Consider the following 19,672-nt stretch of genomic DNA (forward strand, 5'->3'; position numbering starts at 1 on the left):
GGAAGTGAGTTTATAAATTTGTGAAATCCAAGAAAACTGAAAAAGTGTTGTATGGTGGACATTTTTCCGGGGGATTTGTGTACGTAATATCGATAAAAAAATGAATTCAAGTACACAATACATAAGATATTATTAGAATAGGTAAAAAAAAAAAATCAAAACTAAAAAAATCTCATCTGTGATATTAAAACGTTTTAAGGAGTATTGTATACTTTTCAAATTATATATAGATAACAAAAAATATTAATTTTAGAGTAATATTTTATAAAAAATAAATAAAAATACGGATTACAATTTATTACTATTTAAAAATAAACAAGCATATTCGTAAGTTATTATTTTTTTTAATTATATTTTTTTGTGGCAACCAAAGACAGTAAGTGCGCGCGAGTTTTCGTTTTTTTTTCATTTAATGTTATTATCAAATATGTCAACAACAACAGCTGCTGGTGGTGATTGTACAAGTATTGAACAGACCAAAAATCAATCAGAAGGTATACTTTTTGTTTCTTATCAATTTGTTTTATTGATCTAAAAAATTCAATATCAAATTTGACAATATGGCTAAGACAGTTGTACTTAGCCTACTTAGGATTTTTTTTGTTTACTTTCTCATATCCACTATCCCCTAAGGCTCCAAGACGAATCTTAAAGAAACAATTTCGAAGAATTATCATTCTCAGTTTTTTTTTTTGATAACTCGAAATGATAAAAAAGTCAATTCTGTTTTAACGTGTGAAGTTGTTACGTCACCATATGTTAAATAGTAACTTTGCTTGGAGTAACAAAGTTTCGCAATATTTTGCGTTCTAGAAACATGAAAACTAAGGTCTCCCGAGATAAGTTTAATTTATGTTTAATGCACTTTTAACATGCAAATCTTATTAACATAAATGTTTATTTAATGTTTAATCTTCCGTCGAATATGAACTCTGATGAAACTTAGGATACATTTTTAAGGATATCATATATTTATAAGCAAAATGGCCATCAATTTTCAACCAAATTTTGTATAAAAATGTTTAGCTCTTCTGAACCAAATAAAATCAGAAATAAACAAGAGGAAAGGTACATTAATCGGGTTTCTAGATGCTAGTATCTCGTCAACAGGAGATAGAGATGTATTCCGATGAAAAATGGTATTTAAAGCAAATACAGTGAAGCCTGGATAGGCGAGAAAACTCTAAGTGAGAGTAATTGGAAGGTTTAGTCATTTTACCACTCTAAAAGCTCAATTGAGAAAGAGGAACCTCTATGAGAGAAAGTAGCTTTTCTCTCTTTTCTCTCATAGACTTTTATAACCTCTATAAGCGACAAATCTCAATAATTAACACTGTTTTTTCTTAAACTGGAATCAGTGGCTTAGTAACCAACCCCCCATAAGCGAAAAGAGGTTGTGATCCCCGTGAACTTTCGCTTATCCAGGTTCGATTGTAAATGTATGAATTACGTCTCTGCAATTTTCATAACAATTCTCTGATAATAAAATTATTCTAATCTATAATGAAAATTATTGCCAAATTGGTGCAATATTTTTAAGTTCCCTGTCAAAATAGTACAACAAAATTGGCAATTGGTTATTAATGAATGTATTTTCTTTAAATTCTGAAATAAGGGATTTTTTTATGTTTAAAAAGAAGAAAAAATTAAAATTATGAAAAGAAAATGGTACAAATTATGTGGTAACCAAATGTCTTATTTGCTTGGAGTAAAACTGAGAAGAGTGCGGAACTAATAATTAATTAATAATTTCATAAAAATTTGATTTATTATTAGTAAAGTATGTGTCACTTATAGTCCAATAAAATCAAGTTTTAAACTACAATTCAAACTGGAAGCCTCCATTTTTAAATATTACCTTTAACATTAATTTGAAGTATACATAAAAATTTAGGTATCAAAATTTTCTATAAAATAATTTCTGATCACTTTTGAAGTATTTTCAATAAAAACCGAGAACCTCCTTTATTGCAAATATCTCGGTTCCTATTGCAAATACATCAAAAGTGATCAGAAATGATTTTATAGAAAATTTTGATATCTACATTTTTTATTTTTTCCATACCTTTGTATGTTTTCTAGATATTTTCAAAAAAGTGATATTGGGGGTAGTTTTTAACTTTTCTTCTATCCCTTTAATATAATTAAATATTTTTAAACTATGTATACTTCAAATGTCAAAAAACTTATATTCAAAAATAAAAGCTTCCAGTTTGGATGGTAGTTTAAAAGTTCATTTTATTGGACTATTAATGCTAGGCACATTTTAATTATTGATAAAAAATTATTTTATTTACTTTATTTATATTATTATAAACAATAGAATGACCTTTCAAAATAAACTCTTAAAGTAATAAAAAAACTAGTTAACATTCGTTTTCAATCACCCAGTATAGAACTAATAACTATTGTACCAATAAACTATATGAAACTCGTTGAAAAATCAACCATGTTTTTGACAATTCCACCTCCTATTTTTTTTCTACGGTGTCAACCGTTCTGGGCTATATCTTCAAAGCCACACTTATCACAGGGTTTTTAGCATCTTATTTAGGTTATGTATGTAAAATTTAAGGGTTAAGGAGATATGATATATTTCCGTTTTTCATGCAGAAAGACGGAGAGAATATTCAAGAAATTTATATGAAATGAATACGATTACCTTGTGAAAATTATTCCAAAAGTTAAGAGTAGTGAATATGTTCTTGAAAAAAATCTGTAATTATTACCACGTTTATCAGTTAGATATAAATATTTATAGCAACGAATTCAAATAATAAATCTGAAGTGTTATTTTTTTTTAAATTTTGAACTTATTTATTTATTTAACACAAATTAAAAATAATAAATACTTATTTCAATATTTGGCTTAGGGAGTTCCCAAAATTCTTTATCAGCACTTTTGTTGTATATGATTTCTCTAATTCTTAGATACATGTCTGAGAACCATTGCTGACAAAGTGAAAAAGCGAGCTGCCCTTGATAGACGAATAGTTGACTAATCGTCAAATAATCCCGATTTTTTTATATTTTTTTGCGATCAAAATTATCCTGTATACCGAGTTTTATCGAACTCCGAAAAAAAATGCTATCTTCGATTTTTTAAAAGAGGTTAAGCAAAGTTGTATGAAATCGAGAAAATTTCTTCGTTTTCAATTTCGGTAAATCTCATTATGAAAGATAATTTTGACCCAAAAAATACAAAAATCCAGTTCATTTGATGATTGGATAGTTTCTGAGACATCGTCAAAATTTCTTGTGAAATCAATTTTTCGAATAAATTTTCCACCAAATTCTAAGAATATTTGTACGAGCAAATAATTACTTGAAAAAAGTTTATCTGTTAAATAGCAAGTGAAATTCACAAAATTTTAAAAACCCTGACAAATGTATCGGCTACGGAACTCTAATCTCGCACTTGAAGCATAGCTGGGAACACTCTCCGCTAAATTACCTTTCAAACCAAAAATAATAAATCAAAATCGGTTCATCCGTTAAGGAGCTACGATGCCACAGACACACATAACGATCTAACTTATAAAACTCCTCTATTTTGGTTCGTTGGTTAAAAAACAAAGACTTATCCACGACAAAAAGATTTTTTATTTGTCTAAAAATATATCTTAATGAATAGCATGTTTTCGAAGTCCTAAGTCACCCTTAAAGTTGGGGAGATAGTCTATTATCATTTATAAGTAAATTACTTGATACTTGAACCATCTTAAAACATCCTGTAATCGAAAATGTTTTTACAAATCTTATTTACAACAAAATAATTACATAATCTTAAAAATACCTAAAAATTAGAATAAAAACTATTACAGGTATTAACAAGAAATCGAAACTAAAAATTTGATAATTCATTACCGAATTTGGCTAGTTTTGCATAGTTCTTCAAAGTGTTAAAATATTCGAAAAAAACTTTTTTCGTTAATGAGTTATGCATGTAGAAAAAAAAGTTTCAAATTTTTATTAAATCTGATATAGTTTTTCAAAATATTAAAACTTATTTTTAAAAAATAGCTTTGATAGCTTTAAATTTTGTAAATATTATATATATTTTTTTTTGTTATTTTTCGGTAGCCATTATTTTTATTTATTTGTGAATTTCGATTTTTTGTTTTTTACTTTTTTCGAGAATTAAATTTTTTTTTCTTAATATCTAGTACCGTTTTGAAATTAAACGGGGACGGTATTACTTTTTTCATTTTTTTTATGTGTAAGTACATAGCCCAGTTGTGCTACGCCATATTTTTTACGTTATTCGATTAATTTTTTTATATATTTGATTTTAAAATTGTAAATTTTGAAAACGTTTTTGTAAGTGTTTAAATAAATTTAAAATATTTGGTTGATCTAAATGACGCGATCACTGCCATTCCGTGCACCATCAACCACACGACGTAATTATAAACGGAAACCGCGTGGTCCAACTGTTAATCCACAAATGAACCCTTCATTTTCAACGACTCAATCAAGATGGTTGCGTCGAAATCAACGGATAAAACGTGTATCATGGAGTAAGTAACAGTAAAATTATGCAACTTTTAAAGAAATCTTAGAAATGATTTGCGCAAAACCAGCTTTGAAAAATTCCAATGCTTTCCAATTATTTATATCGGCTTTAAGTTTTCGCGCCTTTTTGAAATGGCTCTCAAGTTTTTTCGCTATGGGTCGATAGAAGCGATAAAGTTTAATGAGGAACTCTTTCAGAATTTGACGAAATAAAACTAATAATAGTGAAACATGGTATTTTCATTTTTGAATTCGACGGACCATTCGAAATAAGACTTCGTTAATTACAGGTTTTAATTTTGGGAATTTTTCGATTGGTGTTAGTAAAAAGTTAAACATTTATGGAAATATTTACCTTAATACCTGTCTGTGTGACATTGTATCCCTCCGTGTCGGGAATAAAATCGGGAACGTCTCACGAGACCGCTATTTTTTCTTGAAAAACTGAGCCATACTTATTCAAATAATTAGCCTCTCAAGGAAGTCATCATCCTGAGTTTAGAAATGAGCACACCCTTGCAAAGCTGGAAAGGTTAAATTGGCAAAGTAAACGAATTTCACCGCTTATCATTAAAATTCTAACTTAACTAATTCTGAACTTAATTGATTGATGCATTAGACTTAAATTTCAAATTTTGAAATTCCTATTTTCGTGCAAGGCTCGAAAAAGGAATGATGATTATATTTGTGATCAGCGACTTCGAAAACCCTCGAGTACCGATTTTGGATGCTTTTCGTGGCCAATTTTGTGAAAAATACTGGAGATGAACAGAGCTCATATATCAGGGTAACGTGGCCCCAGGTACACCGAAGGAAGATTTTAGACATCATATTCGTGATCAGAAACTCCCGGGTAACAGAATTTGGTCAATTTCGTTAATTTATTTACCAAGTAATAAACTTTTGCACTTAAATTTAAGAATCCTGAATCATAGAATCATTCACCTATAGAATCCTGACGATGCCAATGAAGTTTTTATGGATTGCTGATAATCATAACAGGCCACAAATTTTATAATTGAATTCCTGAATCGAATGCAAAAAAATACATCTGTCTTGCCTGAAAAAAAATCGATCCCAAAGCATTTTTTAGTGTTATGTCGTCTCGCCTATTAGATTACACGAAAAAATAATTTTCTAGTTATTAAAACGTTAATGATAGCTTCCCCAAAATATTGTTAACAGGTGTAAAAAATTGAGTTAATTTCAGGAAAATTGTATCTATATTTGAAATACTATTTTTTTAAACATTGTATATGTTTCTAATTACGTCATTCGTAGATGTCCTTAGGCTAGTACGTTGAGATATATATCGTATGTCTAACCACTTTAAAAGATATTTGAACTCCTCGACTTCTTTTTAAAATTCTGCGCTACAAGTTATTATTCTTCACATAATTTTTTTTCAAATTTATATTTTTAAATCATTTTCTTGTTTTTGATGTTGTTGTAATTATTAAAAGAATTACGCTTCCTGTCATAATATGATAATATGCGATTAAATTCAGTTTTAGTAAAAACATCTAAAAAAATATCGTTTATCACAATAAAATGTTAATTAAATAATTTATTTTTGTTTATCGCGTATTCATGTAGAGAATATAAAAAATGTTAATATTTTTTCATCATAAATATTTTATACCGGGTGTTACTGGTCAGTAGTCAAGAGGGTGGTAGAATCATAGACAAAATCATTTTTGTGTAAAAAACAAGTGGCCAAAAGTGCTACAGGCGATAGAAACTTTATTTCCGGCTTAGCAGCGTTTCAGAATTGCACTGAAATTCACGAAACTATGGCTTTCGAAAAATGTTTGGAATAAAAGTTGATATTTTTATACCCTGTATATAAGAATTATATACGAAAGTATACTAATTTTAATCCCAAGTTTGCAACGCTTAGAAATATTGATGATACGAACAAAATTTTGGTATAGGTGTTCATAAAATTAAAACCTAATTAGTACATTTCCGTTTGTCTGTCCGTTTGCCCTTTCGTGAATACGATGACTCAAAAACGAAAAGAGATATCAAGTTGAATTATTTATAGCGTTCTAAGGGCCTAAACAATGAGCTTGAGTTCTTGTAAGACATTAAATATATAACAAAAGATGAAATGTAAATAATATTTCGTGTAAAAAAATAAACAATTTTTGTTTGAAACATTTTTTTCGTAAACATTACTGTTTACCCGTGAGGGCGAAAATTAGAACAAAACTTTGATGTCCATTTTCTCCAAAAGGCGGCTTCAACTAGTGAGCCTTTTGAACTATTTCTTAGTAAAACCAACGGATTCAACACAAATGAAAAATGTTATTCGAAATTTCGATGTTTTTTTATTTCCAATGTTTATCTTTTCCATGAAATTTTAAAGTACGATTTATGAGAAAGTAAAAACAAGAAAAATTTTTGTATTTTTTCTGATAAAATTAAATTAATTTTAGATTTTTTTGTTTGCTCTAGGAGACGAAGAATTAGTGGGTATGAGTTTAACGACTTGTAGGGACGATGATGATTCTAGTGGTGATGCGGCTTCTGTAGAAATGATGGATCCTGCGATTGTAGCACGTGGAAATATTGTTAAACCGCCAAAATTTACTTATACACGCGAACGTTTGATTGAAATTAGTGAACTGCCATTGTCGAAAGTGAAACCGAAATTTTTGGAATCACCTTTAAATGAGTAAGAAATTGTTTATTTCTCTATTTTAATATTCGTATATTGTTTCTCTAATTTAAAATAATTTTGTGTAGTGGTCTTGCTGGAATTTGGACTTTGGAACGAAATCATTCTGAACGGAAACGACCAGAAACTCCAAATGACGAAAATGTCCGCAACGAAGTTCCCCCAGAAAATCATTTAAAGGTATATATTTGCGCTTTAAGTATTTTGTAGAAATTTCGATTAAAAAAAATGTTAATTTTCAGCGACGATCCGGAGATCCACGTGAAAGAATCCGAAAAGAGCAGGATGGTATTGTTTTAAGTCCACAGCGTCGGAGTTTTAACTTGGGATGTTCTGCTCCTCTTGTAACTACAGCCCCTAGACCAGGCCGTCCTGAAAGTCCACTAGGCAAGTCAGATTTAATTCATCGACCAGAAATAGGAACTCGGCGTATTGGTAGTGGTAGAATAATTACTAGAGATGTTTCATGGGACTACAAAGGGGAAAATGAATCTCAAGAATATAACTTTAGACCTGGAGGAGGTGCACAAATCACAAGAGGAGAAAGACAACGGGATACTAGAGACAATGAGAGAGATGAACGATTTGAAAGGCGATCATTTGGACGTGATTTTGAACGAGACCGTGAACAGCGTGATCGAGAGCGTGAACGTGAACAACGAGACCGTGAACGTGAAAAAGATAGTCGGCATAATACACGCAATGGAAGCCGATATGGTTCAGAACGACGACGACAGATTAGTGAAGGAAAAGAGGATGAACCTGAATGGTAAGTTATACAAATTTTACACTTTTATTTATCGAACAGTGTCTCGAAATGCCGGACTAAAATCTTTATAACTTAAGTTAAAATTTCTTCAAGATCGTTGATAATTTGTGCCTAAATTTCTCAAAAACTGGTCAATCTAGCCAAAAGTGTTGGGTGAGGGTTAAATCCCAAACTGGATACATTTGAATCAATCACTAAATAGATCTGCTTTCTTATATTTTGCTTTCGTAACGTCATTCAAAGTCCTGATCTATTCAAAGGATAAATTTTACCACAGCATTTAATTTCATATGTTTTTATAATATTTATAGGTTTAGTGGTGGTCCGACATCTCAAAACGATACAATAGAATTGCGTGGTTTCGACGATATTCCCGAAGAACGTAACACATCATCTCGTCGACAAAAGACCCAAATCACACAAAAGAAAAAACGGGAAACAAATAATAATCAAACAATCAGTATTAAAGAGCAATCACCACCGCAACGTAATAATAAAACATTAAACGAAAGTAAAATGTCTGCAAAAGAGGATTCACCACCAAAAGGTCCTGGCGGTCGATCAACACCAAAACAAGAGCAAGTACAAATGATTGAACCCGAACATTCACCAGTTCATGAAAATAGTTGTATTGGTCGAGAGGAGAAAGATGTGGAACAAAGAATATACAATAAGAAAGAAGAAAATAGTATTGATGCAAATAAACAAGATAATGATTCTTTATCTGATAATTCGAAAATTATCGATGATCAACCTGATATTTTAGAAGACTTTTTAAAGATGGATTCTTCATTTGTTGGATTTTTACCGGTAAGATTTTTATTTCAATTATAGTTTAACTAATATCGCTTTAAATCACTGCCTTTAAACCTCTTTTCAAATCTTACGTCTTCGGTTTTTAAGAAGTATTGTTTTGTATCCACTTTTTTGTTTTACCTGCCTTAATGTCAACCAACATATAGAGTTTTGATTTTGTGCATATCTGTGGAAATCACGGATCTAGTAATTATAGTAGGGATGTAGTATAAAGTCCTACTTTAGACGAGGGGGTAAGCAATGTGCGTGCCTACTTTTGATTGGCTGCGGCTCTCATTTGCGGGAAATTCAAATAGAACGATAATATTTCGTATGTTTTACATTTTAATATTTCCATATCCATGGTTTTAGATTGCCTCAAGCAATATGCTTGCTTTTGATTGGCTGCGGTTGTTCGTACTCTCAATTTCGGGAAAATTTAAATGGGTAGCGAATTTTGCGTGTGTTGTAGATTGGTCCGAGCATCTTTCTATTTAAATTCAAATCTTTTACCCTAAAGAAAAAAATGTATTTTTTTTTTAATACAATTTAAAAATTAATTACAAATATAATATTTTTAACTAATTACCCTTGGATGAAGGAATGAATATACCTTTAATATTCCTATGAACGACTAATTACCTAAAGAATATATCGTAAATAATTCGTAAAATAAGAAAAATAAAACTTCACTTATTTAAATTAAGATTAGGTTCACAGGTACATAATTCAATACATAAATAAGTAATAATTTCCCCAAATAAATTTTTACATTAATTTCATATTTTAAAAATTCCATAATACGTTGAAATTTAGTATTGAAAATTAATCGATGTATTTTCGAGACATTCTTAAGCCTTCTTTTGAATTTCATTAGTTAACTTATAATAGTTGTAACACTAGGATTGAAGATTGAATATTCACTAAATTGAATAGAATATTGTTGTGTTACTTATTTCGTTGAAAAAATTGTTTTAAAACAAGCATAAATACTTCACATATTTATTTTTCTTTACAAATTTTACTTTTCTTTTGAATATAAGATTATTTATTTATGTTGTCCACACACGTCTAACATGTTTCCATGCTTACAAACGAATCAAAAACACTTAAAGAAGTCTTTGAGCATACTTTCAGCATGTGCCTAGTTAACAGCCAATAGAAAGTAGGCACAATGATACCCTGCCCCTTCCCCCTGAGTGAGACTCACTCTACTCGGTTATACTCCATCTCTTTTAAAATATTCCTATATCCATGGTGGAAATGTACCTTTTTAAGTTTATTATCTTCATTTCACTTTTTAAAATTCCTTACAAAAAAAGTACAATGAATAAAAATTTTAATAACTTTTAATTTTAACTTAATAAGAACGTGCTTTTTTTTAAGGTACACAAATTCTGTTGCTTTTATGACACATTCTAACCTCCTTGGCATACTTTCTTATTAAATTGTATAAGAATTTCTGAGGTATCCTGCACCATTCCTCCAATAAGACAAGCCTTAATTTTTCGAAATGTCAAACGTAGTAGGCGGGACTCTACAAAAGATGTACGCCCAGTAACACCCAGACACGAAATTTATTTTTATTTGAGTTTACGATAAATTGCTTTCAGCTTTTTTCCAGGCATACTTTCTGATACAAAGAAAAATGCTGTTTTTTTTAAGCGTTCCTCTAAATACGTCCAGCAGTGTATATTTTAATTTTTCGTAGCAACCACAGTCAGAACTGTTGATATAACCTAACAATTTTCTTTATTTAAAAAAAAAAATTTAATTTTCAGAATGTTGGAGAGTCTGAAGAAACAGTTAGTGGATCACGATTTCAACGGTGGTTTACACGTGAAAGTCCTATTAAGCAACATGACAGTAGAAGATCATCCCTTCAGGATGAGATTATTAATAACATGATAAAAGGTATGTTTTGGTTTAAGGATTCTTACAAATATATTTTATTAACTAGTGGTGTTTTTCTCGATCTGTGTTAATATTGTCCAAACCCTAGGTAATGACTTTTTTTTTTAATTTTAGACATAACAGAACCAAATATAATGATTCCACATATGAATGATTCCGATACATATTTCGCACCAATATCACCAGCAGCAGCCAGTATGAATACACAGACAACAAATGCTGGACCAATAGGACCTCCTCCTACACAAAATAATCATCATAATCATAATAATAACCATAATAATAATAATAATGTTAATGAGAAAACAACGTCACACTTACTGGAATTATTACGAGTTGGTAAAACAAAACAACCGGTTGGCAACGATATGCCAATTAAAAATTTGAACGAAGTACCTGGTAAAGTGTTAAGTTTAGAAGAAATAGAAGCAAATATACGTCATGCAGCTGATAAAGCAGCATCTGGTGTATCATCACAACAAAATAATATGTCCTCATCTGTAATGCACAATAAATCTGACGAAGATATGACTGCTTTTAAAAGATTAGTAAGTATTTGTTACTAATTTAATCGAATTTATTGAAATGGATAATACATATTAACAAATGTTTTTTTGTTTTTAGTTGGCACAAGTTTCTGGTGGACACGCAATTCCTGCAACAAATGGCCCTCTTCCACAAAAATCGCAACCCATGAGCTTATTGCAGGTATGTGAACTCATAGATTACTTTGAATCTCCTACTGTCCCATGCTCAACAAAACTTGACACCAACCAACGAATAGTGTTGTCAGACGTTGCCTGTTAGCCATGATAGTTTTGAGGATATACATATTGAGTAAAAGAAAATGAACGACTATTTTCAATATACAGAAGCGTAACCTATATATCGCATTTTTCTTTTTAATTTCGGTCAAAATTTTCCTTTTATGCAAATATCGTTTAGCAAAATCCAATTCTATCCGTCAAAATCCGTTTTTGAGAGTTTTTCTCATACGATTTAATACGATCTAATGATATAATCGCTTCCACTCAATCCCCCTCCTACCAAACAACTTCAGGGTAGTTCAATCACGAAAACTCTGATCGGCTTTTTCATAATATTTTCGATTCCAGGATCTTTTTTTCCATCCTCATGCCTGATGATAACCATTGTTTATTAAAAGTTAATTAAAAATGAATATTTTCAGATGCTTAATAAATCTCAACAAGATGAGAATATTTTACGTAATAATTCTCAGCAATCTCATATGCCAATGAACCATCCACCTCAAATTCCACCTGAACTTGTTGTGAAACTTCATCAAGTTCAACAGCAACAGGTATGGAATTAAGGAACTTTAAGCAAATATGTTAAACATCAATAAACTAATGCATTTTTTTTTATAGCAACGGCAAGAAATGTTCAATAAACTCATGCAAGCTAATGTCGGAATGGGAAATCGCCAGTATCAAGCTTCACCATTATCATCGGAAATTATGAACACATCCGTACCATCAGCGAATTTAGAATTACTTCAAAGGCCAGAAGCACAAGCTATCATTCAAGGTATAGTGTCAAAATAAAATCTGACCTTAGAACTATTATTGAACATTTTTTTTTTTTTTTTTTTAATCAGGGTTAAAACGTGGTGATATTACCCCACAACATTTACGGCAACAATTAGCAAATCATGCAATTCAACCTCGTCATCGTGAAATGATCCATAGCGTATTAAAATTACATGCGGGAGCTGGTCTTCCACCGCCACCACAATCATCTATACATCCTAGTCCAAGAGCTGTGAGTCCAGGTGGACAACATCCTGATTTATTACAACAAATTATGTTTCAACAACAACAACAACAATTACGAGTATCTCCATTACCGCCTAATGGTAATTATTATTACAAACATTGTTTTTTATTGAATCAAAAACTAAATCATTCACTTTTTTTTTTGAAAAAATTTCTTACATGCAGCTTATTGTGTGTCACCTATTCTTGCAACTAGCCCTAATACTCTCACAATACATCATCCAGGTAAAATACAGTATCATTTACATTTCAAAAATAAATGTTCATCCCATTTTATATTTAGGTTCACCATCCCATTTTATATTTAGGAATAGATATCACTTATTCCTGAGTTTTTGTAGGAGACCTAAGTATTTTGAGACTCGTGCTTAGTAGTACAGGGGGATCCCTTTTTTCATGTAGATTCGCTCTTGATTATTGCAAAATCATCAAGGGCGAATGAAAACGTCAAAAGTTGTCTATGTTTGCTATTCAAGTCCATCTTGATAACTGGAACTTTGTGCAGAACATCCGATAAGCCAAAATGTGTAACCATAACTAGGTCATTCGACCGTGATCGTCTGAAACTTACTAGAGCAGAGTTGTAAAGGATGGAGGGATGATAAAACACTTTCGATTGAACTACCATCCTCATAACATGCAGATTGCTGACGGTTTCACTTATAAGGTTTATATGGAGGACGATGAAATCTGCATACGTGTTATTTGCACCTGCAGAAACCTGCAGTGCATCAGGTTTAGAATGTTTGTGTCCAAACCCTTGGATTTAATTCTAGGATAAATCCCGGTGGAGAATTATTTGACTTTCTGCGTGACATCTGGCTTTGTCATAATCTTGTAGCTATATCTTCGTAAAATAGCATCTCTTACCCGGAGACATCTCACCTTTGGATAACAGGCGAGACCCCTTGGCCAATGACTCCTTGGTCTAGGTGCTTGGAACCCTTTTGCGGTACTCATGTTATATTATTATTATTATTATTATTATTCATAAAATCAAGAAACTTTTCAAATTTCATTATTAAAACCATGCCATCTCCCTTGTCATCAAATTTATGTTAAGATTTACAGAATATAAACTTTAAATTAATCTCTTACGTTTGTTTTTTTAGCAATTCCTCAACGTATTCCGTCTCCTCGAGAACTTCAACAACACACACAAAATATTATGCAACAAGCATTGATTAAAAAGAAATTAGAAGAACAACGAGAGAATTTCAGAAAGAAACAAGAACAACAACGATCAATGAGTCCTGCCAATAATACCGGTCATGGAACATCACCAGCCAAGCATTTATCTCCAACACCACATTCATTTACACCTACATCGGTCAGTTATCAACTTTTTCACTCATTTTTTTGGTGGGTTGTATACTAATTTTTGAATTGTTTTTGTATAGGTTTTACGTAAAATGACCGCATCGAAAGATATTGATTCAATTGGAAATGCATCAATCAAAGATAAAGTAAATTCAATCGCAAACAATTTAACAGATCCAACAACAAAACAACAGATGGCAGCAGTATTATCACAAGTAAATTCACAGCAACAAAATCAAATGCAACAAGGGCGTGCTGTTACTGGTATGCGACAACCACCGCCAAATACTCAACAATCTCAAATGAATCTTGGAGGTTGGAATACACAGAATGTACCCGTCAAACAAGGTAATTGTTACTTAATAATATTTTTCAAGTATGCAATGCAAGAGAATCAATCGTGATAAATCCACCTTAACCGTCGTAACCCCTGAAATTTTAAAGTAATGACGAATTGTAATTTAAAAATAACAAATCAAAGATAGTGTTTTAGATCGGGAAAGCTATTTTTATTATTTAATGATTGGGTTGGTGAACCAATTACAAAACGTTACAAAACCAATTACAAAATCATTTTAGTAAAAATAAAACTGACGAAGATAATTGTCATACTTGTTAACCAAAGTAAATAAATGTTTTCTTTATTGTTGTCATTTGCCAAGAAGGATGTTGAATACTTATTTTTTTTTTTTTGCTAACGATTCAAAGTATCAGTTCTGATAGTTCGTGGTTTTGGTTTTGGACGAAAACATTCTAGGATTTACGATTTTAATAGTACTAAAGTTTAATTTTATGTTATTTTTGACGAAAATTATAATATCTAACCCTAATCCTTTAGTGTAATTAAGGAGGATTTACTACAATTGGCTCTTGTACCAAAATTGTGTGGACAGTTTAAGAAAGCATTAATTTTTTGAGTTATAATTAATGCTGATACGACTATCCTAAAGTAAATTTCAAAAGCTATGAACAAATTTCCATTAAAAAGTTTTAAATGGAAATCTACACTTTGCTTTACAAGTTTTCAATTGTACAAAGTATGAAAGGATATGTATGACTATTGATAGGGGTTAAAGCTAGGTCCAATATTTGAAAGTCTGTTCAGAATGGTTGACAGGTGGACCCAGTTGGGAAGGGTGGTGAGACTCTTGGCAGGACATTGTCAGTTTAACTATCACCTTTATAACATGGGGATTTCTGGGACTTTCTGTGTGACTTTATCTGTTTAAAATAGCATCTCTTACCCGGGACGTCTCACCTTCGTGTGACATGCTTTTCTCAAGGAGGGCACAGAGACCTCCTTGATCGAGATTCTAATGACCTATTTGGGGTACCTCTCTACTGTATTATTATCATTACAGTTGACAGGTTGTTTTCAATCGTTATGAAATGACTGTCGGCGGAATACTACGCCGGCCTCTGTAGAACCACGCCCACGTCTTCAGATTCTAAAGTGCCCGCCCTAAACCACGCCCGAAGACTCGTTAAATGTAGACCTTTGTTCAAAAGAACTGGTCGAGTAGATGTACCGACTCACACGAGTATAAAATATTTCAATAAAAAAACCTTCTCTCTCGATTGAGTGACTCGAAAGTTTGTTTATTTTTCTTTTCAGGCCAAATTGACAATTCTAAATTTAAAATCCTGAATCCTCTGAAATTAATCATCGCACTGAAATTTGTCTCATATCATTCAAAAATGCCTCTTTTTAAGCCCTTGCATATTATTTGGAAAAAATTTTAGTACACTGTCACTTTTCGCTTTTAAAAATGTCAAAAACAGCATTTTTCCATATTTTAGTAGTTTTTTTTTTCTCTGAAAGGGACCTGAACGATGAAATTTTATGCTTTTTTTTGCTAAATTTTTAATTAAACCTTATTTTTTTGGCAGGTCGACCCATATTAAAGGGTAACAACTATCAACAATACAATACCGGCGGTGTGGATTATCATTCAAGAAATTTAAGTCATTTACAACAGCAAAGCATGAATACTGGTGGTAATTTTAATGCAATGTTTGCACAAATGCAACAAAATCAACAACAAGCACAGCAACAACAACAACAACAACAACGTTCAGCCATGAACAATCCGAATTCAGTTGGTAACAATGGTATGGGTGGTAACAATGGGTCGTATTTATCATCTGGTGGATTCCGTAGTCTTTCAAATAATAATAACATGAACAATTCGCAACACAATCGTCCACATCCATTACAATTAAATTTTTCACAACTTCAACGTGGCGTTCATCCAACCATACAACAATTGTTACAGATGCAACAACAAGGACAGCAAGGATATGGTGGTAAGTTTTCTAAAAATTATTATATTCCCGAATAAGAAAACTGAAATGGTTTGTGGTTCCTACTTGTTAGTTTGTACAGGGTGACCGACAGTTTGTTAAAAAAACTAATGTGATAAAATGAATAACAAATATCTTGTATCTTTGTCCAATTTATTACTGTCTGTCCGAAACAATAATGAGTCGTAATTGAAATGAAAAGGTCTATTATCATGGAATACGATTTATAGTTCATACCTGATCAAAATGACAATAGTCCAGTTCATTTGAAGACTAGATAAGTAGTTCTCGAAATATCGTCGAAAATATTTCCATATTATACGGCTTGAAATTCATGTTTGGTTGATACCTAAAAAGTATTCGACCAATCCTCAAATTTATCCGATTTTTGTGTTTTTTTATGTCAAAATTACTCTGTATACCTAGTTTTACCAATTTCCGAAACGAAAAATGTTTGAGTTTTTTTGGGATTTTTTCAAAGGTAATTTTGACCCATAAAATTAAAAAAATCGAGTTAATTTGATAGTTTAATGTATAGTTTCTGAGATATCGTCTAATATCCCTTACAAAGGTTTATTCCTCGGATCGATTTTAGGCAATTTCTTAGAAAATGCTTGACCAATCAAAATTTCAATACAGCGATCCTTAGAAAATACACGACGTTAAATAAACTGGATTTTCATTCTTGATTACTCCAGAAACGAAACAAAACTGTTTTCTAATATATATATTAATATCTAAAAAAAATCAGGGAAAATTATATTTCAAAATCGGGAATCTGTCTATCTGTCTATGATTCCGTAGCTATTAAACGGTTCAACGGTTCATTTGAATGCAGTTTTTTTTTTTGTTTGAAAAGTAATTTGATAGAGAAGAAATTTGTATAAACACTTTTTTTTTTTCTCAAACAGAAAATCGAGGTATTCCAATCACAGGACGAAGTAACAATAGCATGCAATTTAATAATCGTGGATCACCTCTTGCAGACAATATGCCTGGTGATTTATCACCTACAAGTGATCAACTAGCACGTTGGTTCTCACCAGAATTACTAGCACAAGCCCGTGCCGGTAAACTTCCTGATATGCCACCCGTAAGTGTTGCTCAGAATGCACGAAGCTTAGAAGAATTGGAACGGATCCAACAAGCTGCAGCGGCTGTACATAATTGATTTGTTAAAAAATTTTGCTAAAAAAAATGACAATTTTTGTGATGAATTATACTTTGTTAAAAAATTTTGTTATAAAAAATAGGTATCTACGTACTTGATGAAAAAAAAAACAATTATTTTTTATTATTTTCTTCTTTTTTAAAATACTGCCATCTTTGTTATTCTTATGTGAGAAAACATAGTTTTCTCTCGGGCACTCATTTTTTTTATGGACCATATAAAAAATTATTGTTATTTATTTATATTTTTTCCGAACTCTTTATTTTTTATCTAAATTATTTCTTTGAGGCCAAAACTCATTATACAGAGTTGATTAAAATATAAATTTCGGTGGGTCAATTTCAGTGACGTTATTCTGATCGACCCTGTATTCGTTTAAAAGAAGACAAAGCAAATAAATTAAGAAGAAAAACAACGAACAAATAAATATAAATCAAACAAATTTTCCAAAAATTAATTAGCACCTATTTAAAAATAAAAATTAATTAGGTGATGCTTTTCCAAAAAAAAAATAAATATATTTATAAGGAACCCTTTTTTATTTGTATTTTGGAACAAAATTGTAATTAAATCTTGAAAATTGTACTTAACTAAAAAAAAAAAATTAATTTTTCATGTTTTAATTGTAAATAATCGCAGAACAATGAAGGATCCAAAATTAGGTGAAATATTTCCCAAAAAACTAAAAATATATACTATATTGTTTGACACAGAAACTGGGGGGATAATTTGTGGAAAAATCTAATTTTATTGATGAAAATTCTTTATATAATGAAAAAAAATTAAAAACTAATAAAATAATGTCGGAAAATAAACCTTCTTTCTCCGAAAAAAAAAAATGTCAAGAGAAAAGAAGGAAAATACGGTCATGCAGAGACGTCTTAACCATATTGTGCTTTTTTTGGCTCTCCAATACCATTCAACTTTCGAATGTTTTATAAAAATGAAAACTTGCTGTAGATTTCTGTTAATAAATCGAATTTTTTATTTAATTGCAAGATCGCCGTGTAAAAATTTACTTTAAATTTTGTTTTTTTTGGACTAATATGGTCCAATCTGCAGCCTTGTAATTAAAAACTTATTTTTTGGAGGCGTTGACGAATAGTTTCGGTGATTTCAGGTTCACATTGAAACAAGCACCAATTGTTTAAAAGCGCTGTCTAAAGTGATCGGCTGGCGCTCACCAAGACCCCGTGCCCGTGTAAAGACGGCCCTGCGGTCAAGCAAACTTAATTAAAATATTTTAAGTACAAATTAAATTTTTTTTTATTAAAAATAATTCATCAATAAAGTATGATTTTTTAAGATGAATTTTATCGTCCCACATTCTGTGTTTTTTCAATGTTAATTTTTTTTTAAACCTTCCAATGTTCAGTGAATGTAATTAATCGATTGTTTTCCTCTTTTATTGATCAGATCTGATTAAAATCTTTCATAGAAATATGATGAAAATCCAATTACAGTCAATATTCGATTAGACGTCCCAAAATATGTTTTTGTAATTAAAATCTTAATAAACAATTAATTTTCGTTTTTTGTGTAAAACGATTCAAATGATTTTTATATAAAAAGAATTTTGTGTTTATTTTTTTAAATAATTCTGTTGACATTAATCCAAAATAATAAAAACTTCTTTCTCATTCCATATCGTGACTCGAAATTGTGTGATATCGAATTACAATTTACATAAAAAAACCGTATTTTTGGATTAATGTTTAAACTGAATTTTCTCAATTGACTAAATAAATGATTTAAACAAAAAAATATAAACAATTGAATAAAAAAATGATTTGAAAATTTAATTTCATAAGAATTTTATTTGTAATTTTTCGAAATACCTCAAAGATATAATTTTTTTTTTATATTTGTTTATCGACACACGAATCATCAAAACTATGTTCTTTGTCTTGAAGTTTTGTGAACATAATAATTTATTTAATAAAAAAAAAACATTAATTTCATTTAATTACGTCCTCCGAATTATTTTCATCTTTTTCTTTTTTGTAATTATGATGTTTATTTTTTTTGTGCACTTTGATTTAAAATAGAAATTTCTAAATTTACAGAATGTTGATTAAAGATGTCGAGAAGACTTAAACTATTGAATCACAAAAACTTAAAGACATTCAAAAATACTTGTTGAGATTGATTGTTGGATCTTAAAAAGTAAGAAAAGTTCATTGGAATTCGTTTTTGATCGAGGTATTAGAAAGGAAAAGTAGGTGCAACTTCTAAGTATGGAAAAACGATCATTTGAACCAGAATTTGTCATTATTTGTGAGATAAAGTCTTCAAATACAAAAGTCAATTTGAAAAGAAAATCATGAACTTTTCTAATTTTTCATAAAATACCGTTAAATTGTCGATGAAAATACTAAAATTCCTTTCTATTTATATCAATGATA

At 30.5% G+C, this 19,672-nt stretch overlaps 1 protein-coding gene across 2 annotated transcripts; it reads left to right on the forward strand.

Moving 5' to 3' along the window:
- The first annotated feature begins 345 nt into the window (after nt 1-345).
- Nucleotides 346-17,725, forward strand: LOC123299851 (eukaryotic translation initiation factor 4E transporter). Of its 2 annotated transcripts, none has more exons than XM_044882244.1 (15): nt 346-494; nt 6,976-7,195; nt 7,267-7,378; nt 7,441-7,967; nt 8,279-8,777; nt 10,544-10,676; nt 10,791-11,224; nt 11,301-11,384; nt 11,866-11,997; nt 12,065-12,224; nt 12,295-12,552; nt 13,585-13,802; nt 13,873-14,140; nt 15,683-16,099; nt 17,008-17,725. In XM_044882244.1, the coding sequence occupies exons 1-15, from the start codon at nt 413-415 to the stop codon at nt 17,265-17,267; spliced, it is 3,804 nt and encodes a 1,267-aa protein (XP_044738179.1). In that variant the 5' UTR covers nt 346-412; the 3' UTR covers nt 17,268-17,725. The 2 variants fall into 2 exon arrangements, with proteins under 2 accessions (XP_044738179.1, XP_044738178.1); XM_044882243.1 differs by lacking the exon at nt 346-494 and adding an exon at nt 4,165-4,520.
- The last annotated feature ends 1,947 nt before the right edge of the window (nt 17,726-19,672 follow it).

The sequence above is a fragment of the Chrysoperla carnea genome, chromosome 5 (genome assembly GCF_905475395.1).
Source record: "Chrysoperla carnea chromosome 5, inChrCarn1.1, whole genome shotgun sequence".
In the NCBI taxonomy this organism is placed as follows: Eukaryota; Metazoa; Arthropoda; class Insecta; order Neuroptera; family Chrysopidae; genus Chrysoperla; species Chrysoperla carnea.

Bases quoted from the DNA above. Each gene is read 5' to 3' on its own strand.
- LOC123299851 (XM_044882243.1), top strand. From the start codon at position 4,361: ATGACGCGATCACTGCCATTCCGTGCACCATCAACCACACGACGTAAT. The intron at 12,225-12,294 runs GTATAGTGTCAA...TTTTTTAATCAG, and splicing joins AGCACAAGCTATCATTCAAG to GGTTAAAACGTGGTGATATT. The intron at 14,141-15,682 runs GTAATTGTTACT...TTTTTTTGGCAG, and splicing joins GAATGTACCCGTCAAACAAG to GTCGACCCATATTAAAGGGT.